This window comes from Leptidea sinapis, chromosome 29, assembly GCF_905404315.1.
Source record: "Leptidea sinapis chromosome 29, ilLepSina1.1, whole genome shotgun sequence".
NCBI lineage: Eukaryota > Metazoa > Arthropoda > Insecta > Lepidoptera > Pieridae > Leptidea > Leptidea sinapis.
Window position 1 is genome coordinate 970,557 of NC_066293.1, and position 14,143 is coordinate 984,699.

Here is a 14,143-nt window from a genome sequence, read left to right on the forward strand (position 1 = left end):
GTTATACTGGGTCCAGCGTACGCGGTATAACAATTTGAAATATGAAAGAGATCCATTTACGTAATGTGAAAACATTATTGGTCCTTTGGTTATAGCAATAAATAAATTTCTTACTTTATTATAATATCCACTCCATTTTAGTTTTTTTTTTAATATTATTTTATAAATCTTGATAATCAGTCTAGTCAGAAGTAATATTAACACGTTAAAGGTGTCGCCTCATTGGTGTGGTACGATTTGCGTGGAACATCGCATAAATATGGTGATTTCGAGTTTCTAATTGGGGAATCAATTCCACAATAGTATATTCTGCTGTTTTTAAATAATATATATGGCGATCATCTCTCACTATGAGATTCATAATTTATTCGTATATCTGTCATTTTGATAACTATCAGAGGCCCCATTATGAATACGATACTCGACCATCGCTCATGATTCGCACACGGAGCCAAGTCCTAAATATATATTACCTATGTGTATAGCAAATAATGGTAAACCCACTACTATAGGTAACTGCACATAATCACGATGGCACATATCCTCAATCATAAAACATCGAGAATATTCCCGATTAGATTACACCGAAAAGTCTTCCTTTCACTACACAGGTCCGTCTTACTCTTTCTTACTGAATTGCTCCAAAACTATTAGCTATCCGGTATCAGGACCCCAGAAGATAAGAACATAGTCCCATCTCAAAAGCCATCAACACATCTCTAGGACATGGTATTGGCATAGATATATAATATACCATTAACGTTAGGTACTACGTGAATCTGTCTTGTCCTTTCTAATATAAAAAAAATGCTTTTCTAGAGATAGAGCCAAGGGGTAAACTCCAAAGAGGTTATAAATTTTAGAGCCACCGAGTGTCGAGCGATTCTAGGTATCTATAATAAAGTAGGTAATAGGTATCAAAACAATAATTTATTTGTAATTAAACATATCACAATATTTTGATTTACAATAAAATATAAAATCAACACGAAGTTTAACAATGGAATGATTTCACTAGACGTGTCACAGTCATAAAGGTATAGTTTCCAAGCGGCGGACATAACAACCGTAATCTGAATAGAGAATCGGTAAAATATATTTAACTTCAATTTTTGTAATAATTTTATAGGAGCTAATAGGTAGTACGTAGGTACGTAACTTGATTTAGTTAATCTGTTCACCTCTTCTACACAGCTCTTATAGCTCCTTATTACATTATTGTAGAAAACCGCAGCTTTAGTAGATAAATTAATGCGTCAATAAACGCACACACATAACACACAAGATTAATAATAATTCTCAATTATTACTATTCCCAAGTTTCGTTACTTTTAAAAATCATAAAAAGGAACAATCAATTAAGTGACATTAATTATTTCTATCAACAGAATATAAATAAAAACAAAATTTTACGTGTGACGAGTTCGTAAAGAATGAGGTTGTCAGTTATTGTCTATTGGTTAAATAATTATCATTCTCAGAACAAAACTTTTCCACCATGTTTTATTGCATTTCAATTTGTCCGGGTTATAGGATTGTTTCTCCCTTTCGGAAGTACGCGCATCGCAAATCCACTTGATACTTTATTCTTGGTTTTATTTTTCTTTGATGGTAGTTTGGTTTGAGCTGATGGTCTCGTTGCTAGTTGCTCTAATAAAATATGCACGACAGCTCCATTCTCTACAAACGCATGTCAAAGACAATCACGTATACAGCCACAACGTTTACAACCATTTCCGTTCTACGGATGATGGAACTGCAAATAAAATATGGTAACTGAATTGGTGTTAGGGCGCTGTTTCAGTTGCCAACGCTCGTAGCACACACAGGAAAATTATAAATAATGTTATGTGTGAGTTCTTCTGTTTGTATCTTTTACTTGCTAGTCCTTGGTACGTTGGTATCACACCCACAAAAAATTAAACATAATAGGAGTACATTTAAACATTAAATAAAACACTTTTTAAGTATTAGTTTGATCAAGAAAGTAATAAATTAATTTCACTGTTTTTCATTAATATTTTAAGTACATTTAATATTTTCTAAGCCCATAATTTACTATGTCAGGTAACATATTTATAACTTACGTATATTTCAAAATTGGATATTATTTTTAAAATCTTCATAGCCGAAGTTTGTGTATAAAAAGGTAGAAGTCAAGGTTGGTGAAAATCAATTTTTTTACATGCCTTTTTATAAAAGTATTTTCGGCCAACTGTATAGACTATAGAGTATGTAACAAAAGTGAGATGAACTGTCACTTCGCACAGGGGTTGGGGTAATTTAATTAGAGTGACCATACAGAGAGGATCTTTCTCTGGATTATTAGCACATTAGTAAATGCCGAAACGTATAAGTCAGTTTTCCTTACAGTTGTGAGGCTTGTGAATTCATCAATCACACTGACATACATTTATAAATTGTTGTTAGGGTTTCTTTGAACAAAATTGTGTCTCCAGTAAGCCATCGTACAGGCGCTAATATCAGACGTATTTTGCGGTTCAACTCATGACTTATGTAGTTTAATTGTATTCACACTTGATTAAAGAAAAAAACACGACTGAGTTTTTATCATGTTTTAGGAATGCCTTCTCTATTTGGTTATATACTCTATGAACAATTTATTTACATCGTAAAGAAATTTTACACAAACAGCCATTGAGGGAGGAGGGAGAAGGTCTAAGAAGTCATACTTCAGACGGCCCAGTTATAACTACAATAAATATGTCACGAATTTTAAATTCAATAAATTAAAATATAAACAATATAAAATAGATTACCTCGTGGTAACTCCAATAGTGCCAGGAAATTTGAAGAAAAAGGCGTTTTTGCAAATCAGAAATACAAGAAGTCTTATATTTATCAAAAACACGTTTTCACAAATATTAACATAACTCTTACATTAAATTGTCAAGTTAGTAAATAAATTAAATACTTCACTTTATTATTAACCTCCAAATTTCCCGACAAAAAGATATACATTAAACTCTAATTTGTAGATTTATTCTCACTAAGAATTAACTATTGTTTTAACTATAATGGCTGCGACATACGGAAGTAAACGACACGGGCGCGGCATAAATATATTAAGTAGGTAGTAAGTGCCGCCGATTCTGTATAAGACTCTGTGAGTACATTTTTGTACACATGGCGCGACCCATACCCTATGTCCTTGGGCTACAATGTCAAGCACGCAATTTTAGAAAGCTCTTTTAAAACATGTGATGCGTTAAGTAAATAAAATAGTACGAAGATGTAACTAGAATATCAAGACTATTCAGTGACAAACTCAACAAATGGTAACATTTAAAGGTTTTCAAAATTTATTTTTCACCCTTTGCAAATATTTTTATTATAATTTCACATAGTGTGCAACTAGTCGTTGTTATGGCGCCGCGCCTACGTTTCGTCCGACATCTGTATGGTCGAGCCGTTATAGACGGATAATATTTTCCTAGCGGTCAGTGTTGCTACTTGCTCCTAGATCCACTTGTCTTCCTTCTTGAGCAACGGCGTGGACTCGGCGTGGTCTCTGTGCGCGGGGCTCACCTCGGTGGCAGGCCGGGCGCCCATCACGCACGGCACACCGGCCAGGTCCGAGCTGAGAGCGTTGTAGTACTGCCGGTAGCAGAACGTGGCCACTGACATGCCCAATATCGAACCCACCAGGACATCTGGAAGTTAAGTAACGGTCAAGTGTGTGATCAACCTAAGATGAATCAAGCCACTATGGTTCAATGATATTTATGATACACGTGATTATTATCATTATACACTAACAGTGGTTGAGATAGCGAGAATACATTGCCAGTGGTGGTGGTAGTACTAGCGAGTGTATCTTGCCAGTGGTGGAGATAGTAATAGCGAGTGTATCTTGTCAGTGGTGGAGATAGTAATAGCGAGTGTATCTTGTCAGTGGTGGTGCTAGTAATAGCGAGTGTATCTTGTCAGTGGTGGTGCTAGTAATAGCGAGTGTATCTTGTCAGTGGTGGTGCTAGTAATAGCGAGTGTATCTTGTCAGTGGTGGTGCTAGTAATAGCGAGTGTATCTTGCCAGTGGTGGAGATAGTAATAACGAGTGTACCTTGCCAGTGGTGGTGCTAGTAATAGCGAGTGTATCTTGTCAGTGGTGGTGCTAGTAATAGCGAGTGTATCTTGTCAGTGGTGGTGCTAGTAATAGCGAGTGTATCTTGTCAGTGGTGGTGCTAGTAATAGCGAGTGTATCTTGTCAGTGGTGGTGCTAGTAATAGCGAGTGTATCTTGCCAGTGGTGGTGCTAGTAATAACGAGTGTACCTTGCCAGTGGTGGTGCTAGTAATAGCGAGTGTATCTTGCCAGTGGTTGTGGTGGTGCTAGTAATAGCGAGTGTATCTTGTCAGTGGTGGTGCTAGTAATAGCGAGTGTACCTTGCCAGTGGTGGTGCTAGTAATAGCGAGTGTATCTTGTCAGTGGTGGTGCTAGTAATAGCAAGTGTACCTTGCCAGTGGTGACAGTCATAGTGTACCTTGCCAGTGGTGGTGGTAGTCGCAGGTCCTGGAGAGCGCCACGGCAGCGGCCAGCACGAGCGGCGCCAGAACGAGGGTCACGCGCAGGCCCGAGCCGCGGTGGCGGGCCAGCGTCCCCAGCCGCCCGCACAGCCACAGCGACGCCAGGCCCAGCGAGCAGAACGCCACTGAAACACCCCGCCGATCATACTGGCTGACATCACGACGCTTTTTGCTGAAGTCCGGTGAGCAAGCAGTAAGAGTATCACATCGTACGCTCGTCGTCCCTTCTACACTACTTGTTTGTTTGCTCAGTACTCTGAGCCATAGCATCCTCACGTAGAATCCGACACATAAATGACTCCACGTGTCGATCCCTCGGCCGAGATCTTTTATTCGTTGGTCTCAGGGTTGTCTCGTCCGACAGCGTACGGCACACAATTTCTGTTTCGTTTGATAACTGTCATTCGACCACGTTCCACCATGTATAGACAAGACAACCCATATAGCCCTGTGGTTAGTGATCCTGTTTATTGAGCTAGAGGTCCCGAGTTCGGTTTGTCTCGTTGTACAAACGTTTACAATTTAAATGATGAATAAAAGGCATTTATTTTCTCAAAATTGATTCCTTTAGAATTCTTTTTGATGTCATTTCTTATACTACTAGATACTACTATGCCTGCCCTGTTCTTTCCCGGGGCGTAAAAATAATAGGGTTGTCCCAGGCCCAAGGGTGTCGTAAGAGGCGACTACGGGCTTTTTGAAAGTGGGAGAGTCACGCTGCCATCTTATAACGTCAGCACAATCTGGCCAGACTCGTCCGGGCTACTTACCATACTCGTACAGAAAACCGGCGTGAAGTAGCGGCCTAGCGCCCCTATGTTTCGCATAGGTTAGGGTGGAGGACCGGAGGCCATCCCTTTACAACAAACACCACGGCACCCCGCTCCACGCATAATGTGGACTTGTGTAACATTAGGGGAATTCACTCCAATTTAAACGCGTTTAACCACCACCTTGAGACGTCGCAGCCGGCCTTGTGTTACCTTACGGAGACGCAGATATCTCGACCTAGCGATACGTCATATTTAACGTACCCCGGGTACAAAATTGAGCATAATTTTTTGCCTCATACCCCGGTATGTGTGTACGTTAGGGAGGATATCTGCCGTCGCCGTCTCGGTAATTTTGAGGGTAGGGACCTGTCTACTCTCTGGCTCCGCGTAGATTTAGAGGACCGCGTCCGGATCTATACAGGTCCCATAGTGGTAACGCAGAAACGGATCACCTCATGAGCTGCGTTCAAGTGGCATTTGATGACGTGCTTGCACAGATCCCCTCCGCTGAAATCGTAGTCTTGGTTGATCTCAACGGGCACAATGCCGAATGGCTTGGATCACGTACCACAGACTACGCAGGGCGATCTCTGCATAATTTTGCATTGGCGTATGGTCTGTCCCAATTGGTTGACTCGCCAACGCGGCTCCCGGATGTGGATAGCCACATGTCCTCCTTATTAGATCTTTTGCTGACTACACATCCCGATAGTTACCAGGTCTCTGTCGACGCCCCACTCGGAACGTCCGACTATTGCCTGGTCAGGTGTGTGGTGCCTATCCGACGCCAACGTCGAAATCCACCAGCGACCCGCCGCGTTTGGCACTACAAGTCAGCAGATTTGGACAGGATGCGTTCCTCTTTTGCATCCTACCCTTGGGGCAAGGTTTGTGCGCCATTGCAGTAGCCGATGTGATACTGCAGGGCATGGATATTTTTATATCAAGCTCTGTAGTACCGATCGGTGGCAGATCACAGCCCTGGTTCGATGCGTCAGTTAAAGCAGCATCGAACTTGGGTTGCGGCGCTGGGCTCAAAGGATCCGAACTGCAAAGTTCTGAAGAGGAAATATAACCGTGCCTCCAGATTTTTTAAGCAGCAAATCGCCAGTGCGAAACCGAAGCACGTCGTCAAAATTGGCGAGCAGCTTTCCAGTTACCCGACCGGAATTCGCAAGTTCTGGTCGTTGTCGAAAGCTGCTCTTGGTAACTTCAACTAGCCGTCCATGCGCCGTTGCACATGATGAATGACACTCTGGCCCATACGGCAAAAGAGAAGCCGATCTCCTGTGCACTCTTTTTGCTTCCAACTCGACTCTTGACGACAACAGAAAAACACCGCCGACCATCCCGCGGTGTCAGAGCTCCATGCCTGAAGTACTGTGCAGACAGAGAACTGTTCGGCGAGCTCTGTTTTCGTTGGACGTCAGGAAGTCGAGCGGGCCGGATGGCATTTCTCCAATCGTGCTAAGAACGTGTGCCCCTGAGTTGACGTTGGAGACAGTTTGGATCAAACAGGCCTATTACTATTACCTCCCTTCTGTCCAAGATCATGGAGAGCATAATTAACCGCCAGCTCTTGGTATACCTTGAGGGTCACCAGTTGATCAACGACCAGTTGAAAGCAAGGGGGAAAGGCCTGGCAGTTAGCCTGGATATATCGAAGGCCTTTGATCGTGTATGGCACAAGGCGCTCCTCTCAAAACTTCCATCATTTGGGCTTCCCGAGAGCTTATGCAAGTGGACCTCCAGCTTCCTCACTGGGCGCAGCATACAAGTCGTTGTCGACGGTTATTGCTCGAATCCTAAGCCCATGAACGCTGGAGTGCCCCAAGGCTGTGTGCTATCTCCCACGCTGTATCTTCTGCATATCAATGATATGTTGGACACCTCCAACATACACTGCTATGCAGACGACAGCACTGGTGATGCCGTATACACGGGCCATGCAGGTCTCTCTCGGGAAATCGTCGACCAGTGCCGGAAGAAACTTGTGTCTTCTATCGAGTCCTCTCTCGAGAAGGTCGCGGAATGAGGTAAATTGAACCTTGTCCAATTTAACCCCCGGAAGACTCAAGTTTGAGCGTGTACCACTAAAAAACCCCATTTGTCGTATCACCGCTCTTCGACAGCACTTCCCTTAAAGCCACGCCTAGTATCGGAATCTCGAAATCTCGAGCGATTGCCAATTTCGTGGCCATCTGGAGGGCAAAGCCAAATTGGCTTCGAAGAAACTGGGCGTCATAAATAGAGCACGGCAATACTTCAAGTCGGCCCACATTCTAGCGCTCTACAAAGCGCAGGTCATCCAAGATATTTTTTACATCTTGCAGTAAATCTCCATCCACCTCCTCAAATATTAACATACTCACAGCTGCTGTGTCCACTCGGGAAGGACTTCCTGCCCTCCATCACGTCAGCCGGGTCGCCGGTGCATTGCAGCCCCGGTTTCTCTACTCCGTCCGGGAAGCAGCGGTAGAAGAAGTCCGGCCGCGGCCTTCCTGTGGGAGGAAGAGAAGGAACTGACAATTGTTGTGTGGAGCTCGAGATTTACGTGTTGTGCAAACCATATGAGACAGTATTATAAAATAAATAAAGTAAGGTATTCAGTAATCAAATTATTTTAATAAAAATAACACAATTGACACATACATATTTTTATACAATCCAGTGGGAGGCTCTTTTCCACAGGATGCCGAAAGCCTAGATTATGGGTATCACAACGGCGCCTATTTCTGCCGTGAGGCAGTAATGTTGCAAAGCAATGCCGTAAGCATTACGCACTGCATTGTAATAAGCAGGGCGTATTAATTACCATCAGCTGAACGACCTGCTCGTCTTGTCCCTTATTTTCTTAAAAAAAGTCCATTCAGAGTGTGGTCACACAATGCTAAGTGGAAGCGACAAGAGTCTATCTGATGACGGTCTCGTGTTCTCCAATATGTTCTAACAGAGATACCGATTCCTGTCTGGCCACTGAAAGCTAAAGCTAAAGGGGTAGCTAGCCAAAATCGTCATGTAAATGAAGATCGTAAACACATCCTTCTTAAGCATGAAACCATTGCCACCTTGAGAGAGGGGTACCTTGAACTGGGCAGAGGACCTACTCAACTTAAACCCCATGATGATCCGCTTTTTGCGAACTAAGAATTAGTCTTGTTAATGTGAATTGACTAGCCTAGAACAGACATAAGCTTATAATGCCTACTATTCGGCTAAGTCGAGTTAGTAAGTCTTTTGTGGGGAGATGTATGTGATTTTACAACAAAATCCCAGAAAATGTTCAAAACAAAAGTATTACGTTATTCAAAAGAATTGTTAAAAAACTATTGTGTGGTAGCTTACTAAAATATAAATGACTTTCTTAATGATACCACAGATTGGGAATGGAGCGACCGCCCTCAGGCTATTAAATAATAAGTTTAATTGTACAAAATTACTTTGTATACTTATTTTTTGATGAAAAAAACGTCCGCTGAGTTTGTTGCGCCCATTTTTCTCAGGTCTGAGGCATTCATTTTGGAAGGGGTGGTAGTTTTTTTTTTACTTTCAATAAGTGATGTCTCATCCTATTTTGAATAAAATTATTTGAATTTGAATGCGCAGAAAAAGGCTTGTGGTTCTAAGTGAGTACTGCACTATGCATTAACCGGTGGATTGGTAAATGTTGTAAGTTTACATAGAGTACAGAAACTTACCTACAATTAGTTTGACTGTGTCGGTGAGCACGCCGGTGATGCCCAGCGCCAGTGACCACGACATCAGGAGCTGGCAACAAACATCGTGTTCATCACAGTCGAAGGTGAGTTTTAGACCAAACGAATCCATTATCATAATGAATATATAAAATTGATGGTCGAATGGTACGAATGTCAGGAACTTTCGGCGACTATTCACAACTTCAAAAGTATGAAGGAACGTTACAAGAATGTAATGTTCAAGACGTCAATGGCCAGCATAAAAAATACTACGGCGAGAAGCGTTCAATAAACAGTAAGAATGAGGTGCAAAATCATTGGATACAAAAAAAGGAATACCGGCTGGTGAAGCTAAAATATTATTAATCGAATTTTCAAGATTTAGGATGAGATCTATAGATCGTACTTAGACTTTGCTCTGAGTACGATTAAGTTACTTTACTTATGTTAAACTTTAACTGAGAGTGAAAAAACGTGAACTTTACTTTTGCATTGACCTGTCTTATTATAAGCTCAGCATAATTTCAGCTGTCAAATGATTATAAAAACGAAATCAAAGTTTATGCTTGGCTAACATTCAGCTAAGTTTAACGTAAGTACGCTGTAAGATCTCAGCCTAAGTTTTGATGCAGTTTTTCACTAATTATTTTTATAACGCGGTCTGTGTTAGAGTAGAGGTCGTCTTTAAGCAATTGAAGTGGTTTTCAAGGAACTCCCTCCCACGTACATACATGCTGTGGAATGAGCTTCCTTGCTCGGTGATTCCAGGTCGTTACGACACGAGAACCTTCAAAAAATAAAAGCGTATCAGCGCCGATTATCATTTACCATAAAGAAGTTGCCACTTCAGCATAAGGCAAGAGCGGGTACCTCGAGCGCGTCGTTACAGTCGCTGAAGCAAGCCCAGGCCAGCAGCGACAGCAGGCACGGCACGGAGAGCACCAGCGACCACAGCGTGCTGGCGGGCACGAAGGACTCGTGGCGAGGGTAGCGGCACGACTCCAGCAGCTCGGAGGGCTGGATCACCCGCGTGTACGGGCTCATGGTCTCCATGTAGCTGGAGACAACACACATGAGGACACACATTGTATATTGGATAACATTATGAACACATTACATCACTTATTACCTAGGTAATATAATACTATTTAAATTGTTGGAAACTTTACTGGTGAAAGTTTTGAGATTTGTTAATACAATTTATCATAATACTGTTTGTTTCCTATACATGAATAATTAAATAAATACGAACCACTGGCTAACAGTAATTATATCTTATATAATCTGAATCTCGGAAACGGCTTCGACGATTTTCATACAATTTAGTATACAGGGGATTTCCGGGGCGATAAATCGATCTAGCTAATTTCAATTTTAAAAAATGTAGTTTTAGCCGTGTTTTAATGAGACAACAACATTAGAATACAAAGGTAAATTTAGCCACTATATACAAGACTGTAATAGCTCACTGCACAGATGGGACATTGGGAGATCCGGAAAGCAGAAGACCCCTGATCCGGAAGGAATCCAGATGTCCTATTAGTTTTGTACATTCTTAAAAATCCGAGGAAGACTCGGTCGTCCGGATATTATTATATATAGGCAAAACAAAATTCTTACATAAACTACCTGATATAAAACATATATATAGCAACGAGAGAAAATTAGTGGACTAATGGACTAATTAAGCGTAACGCAAGAAAAAAGTTTGATTTATCTTGTTGTAACAATTATTGTGCCTACTGGCCACATACATAAAAAAATCCTATAAATTTTTTTCGAATGTTTCTTTTTTTGAATTTTCTTTGTTATGTGTATTTTTCAGTGCGAAAATTTCTAAACTTTTGAATTTGAGTTTTTTAAGTACGAATATAATTATGTTTTTGGGTTTATGTGAGTATGATTGATGATGAGTGTTTCATTAAAAGGAATGGTAATCACAAAAATAAGGTGTTTTGACTGACTTTTATTGTTGACTGATCTTTAACATAAAATAAATCTGGCACGAGACTGGCGAGCCAACGTCTCCTGAGGATGCCTCGTGTAGAGACGAAACACGTGTCCAATTGATTGAAGACGAATCTTAGCGGAATTTACTCTCAATAAGGCTCACAACATTTGAATAATTATGGATTTCCAGAAAATAACGCCTTATTCAATAAATTTTCTAGTATTAATAAATCAAATAATAAATAGTTTTAAGAAATAAATAAATGATAAAGATTCAAAGAAATGGCTCAGTTGTGATTAAAATATTGAGATTATTAAGATATTTAATAAAATAAAACTATAAAATACGGCGACCATGTTAACTGAAATATGAATGACGTCTCGCCTTAAATTATCATCACATAATCATTCGCTATGGCTCATGACATTTTCGCGCGTAATTCAAAGTCGAATCGTAAAAGTACATTTTTTTTCAATATTTCTACTATATTATTTGCAGAAATAAAGTTTTTTTTAATTAATAGTCGCGCACCGACATAAAAGATGAGAAAATCTAATAGTTTCCTTCAAATAATAGTCACACACCGACATAGACTTAATAATTTCACGTCACACAGCGACCAATAAAAACCAAAGCGAATAAACTCGTTCCGCTTATATTTTCGACACCGAACAAAGCTTATTGTGTAACACTTAATAATTTCACTGCTTTGATAAGATTTCTATTATTTTACAGAGATGGTGGTTTTTTTTAATGAAAGCAAAGAACCAACTTTCTAAAAGGTCACATCTCTGCTTTCGGGGTCCAGAAACCCCAACATGAGGCTATAAAGTATAGTCAATTCTATATCAGGGGTGTGTTAAATTTGCTGTCTCTCAGTCCAAATATCTCGTGGTCGGCGTTAACATCGGATGGACTGCCGTGGTATTGTCGCCTCGCTTGTCTTCAGCAATAAACGGAACTACCTTCTTTGGACGGAAGAGGAATAACATGAACGGGGAGGGGTTCTCTGACTGGCAAATGTGACAGCACACGCTATATCCACACTACTCAGCTATATATTTGTGGCTGTCAGATGAAGGAGCTCTATAACAAAGCCAATGACACCTCAGACAATCCAGAAATCATACAATGACAGAAAAAATAATTTTCAACTTATCTGTAATATTTATATTTTTTGTCTTAAACATTTTTATGCTTATCCATGTTTGTCTTCTACTTTTACTTCAATCATATAAACAAAAAAAAAAAGAAAATATGAAAATAATAAAAGGTGCATCTGTAGGTATGTTCATAGTACTGCACAAAGTGACACCTGCCTGTGGGCAGTAGTGGTCACTTAAGATCAGGTGACTCAAACATATTTTGTTTGATAATGATAAATATATTGTATTCAAAGATAGCAAAAATATTATCAAATACTTATCACATTCAAAGTACCTATAAAGAAAAAATAAAAAGAAGCTAATTAAGAATAACAATGTGTCATTGTTGTTATTGCAGGCCATATAGCTCATTACCCTCGCTCATAACCAACATGCTATTACATCACATGCAGGTCCATAATCCACAATATTGAACACATAAGATAATAACTATAAATTATCTAAGTAGTATATACTAAGACACATTCTTTGACTCACCTGCCAAAAGGTAGATACTTACATAGTGTTTTATTATTGTGACATCATTAGAGATTAGTCAAGATGACTCAAGTATGGAATTAAGTATTATTAGCGACAATAATGCACCCTTAGCATTATCAATCATTATATCTATTTTGATTAACATAAAAACATTTATATGTATTGTAAGAGTCCATCTTATAGTTTATTTCTTGCTTATAATTTTGAATATTATTCATGTATTGGCTCCAGCTCATTACAAACTAATTTGTTATGTTCTTCTCATCAGCACAACTTCTCGCAAACATTTGGTAGATTCAGAAATTTAAAAGAAATATTTTTGATGATGATTCAAAGGCACTTAGTTTAAGCCTATTTAGCCTAATAAAGTTTAGTTAACTTTAAATTAATCTATGGTCTCAGTGTTACAGGTTCTGTGTAGTTTGATTCTGGTAGTATTGTATAATGCTACAGCTTCAGCCATTTTATGATGTGTTAGCACTCTATGCTGCTTATACCAAAAGGTAACAGTGAACACTTACAATCAGCTGAACAATGATCATGTGGCACAACACCCATTGTGTTGGGAACACCAGATAAATGTACTCCAGAGTGATTACCTGCATTGTCAATAAACTTTTTTCAAAAATATGGTTACCTCCTTAACTTATTACTACTTACTCTATAATCTTATCCTGTTACCAATAAATATTTACCAAGCTACTTAATTTACATCGAAATCTTTACAATAACTTAGCTGTGAAAGAGTAGCATAATCATATCAAATTAATCATATTTTCATGTTTTTGTATTTAATAAATTATAAGTCATTAATTGTTATTATAATTTATTTTACTTATGTACTTTAAAAGTTTTGAGCTAAGTGGTGACTGTACTACCAAAATGATGAGCAATAATATATTATTATTTTAAAATAAATAAAAACACTAACGTACTACATAACATCAGGGACGACATTCTATCCATAAAATTCTAATTATAATAACATTTATAATTCATAAATAATAAATAAAATATTAAAATAAAACATATGTCTCACCAAAAGGCTGTCAGAAATAATATTCGTATGAGGATTTCTATAAATAAGTTAAAATTTGCTGATCGTATAAGCGGCATTGTTAACACTTGTGTGACTAACTTAATATTTGCGATTTAAATTATATTACAATCATTATATTTTAATATGAAAAATATACTGCAACGCGATCACATACAGTACTAATCTACTGTGTCTATGTGAGTAATAATATGTGATAATGTTTTGACTTTTGCCAACTGATCAATCATTGGAAATAAGATTTGTCATTAATTGTCAAATTCAATTGGCATATTTTGGCATTCGGCAGAAAACAGAATTCGGCGGAAGGTGATTGGCAGATTTGCAAACAGCTGCTACCGGCACATCAAAGATAATTGAAACATTACGTCAAGAGACGGGGGTGTCATCGAAAATGATGAGAAATGTCGTTTGTACTAAATCTTGATACCAACATAATAACCTAGTGACGTAATAGTAGAGCTGCCATTAAA

General features: G+C 39.1%; 1 protein-coding gene and 1 long non-coding RNA gene across 2 annotated transcripts; both read right to left on the reverse strand.

Moving 5' to 3' along the window:
* Positions 1-911: 911 nt before the first annotated feature.
* Positions 912-13,858, reverse strand: LOC126973273 (phospholipid phosphatase 5). The gene is made up of 6 exons (XM_050820486.1): positions 13,653-13,858; positions 9,887-10,073; positions 9,017-9,086; positions 7,691-7,819; positions 4,503-4,670; positions 912-3,674 (listed from the first exon to the last, which is right to left on the reverse strand). The coding sequence occupies exons 1-6, from the start codon at positions 13,727-13,729 to the stop codon at positions 3,481-3,483; spliced, it is 825 nt and encodes a 274-aa protein (XP_050676443.1). The 5' UTR covers positions 13,730-13,858; the 3' UTR covers positions 912-3,480.
* LOC126973300 (uncharacterized) lies at positions 3,681-4,465 on the reverse strand. The gene is made up of 3 exons (XR_007731327.1): positions 4,405-4,465; positions 4,084-4,328; positions 3,681-3,908 (listed from the first exon to the last, which is right to left on the reverse strand). It is a non-coding gene; the product is annotated as an uncharacterized LOC126973300 (long non-coding RNA).
* Positions 13,859-14,143: the final 285 nt, after the last annotated feature.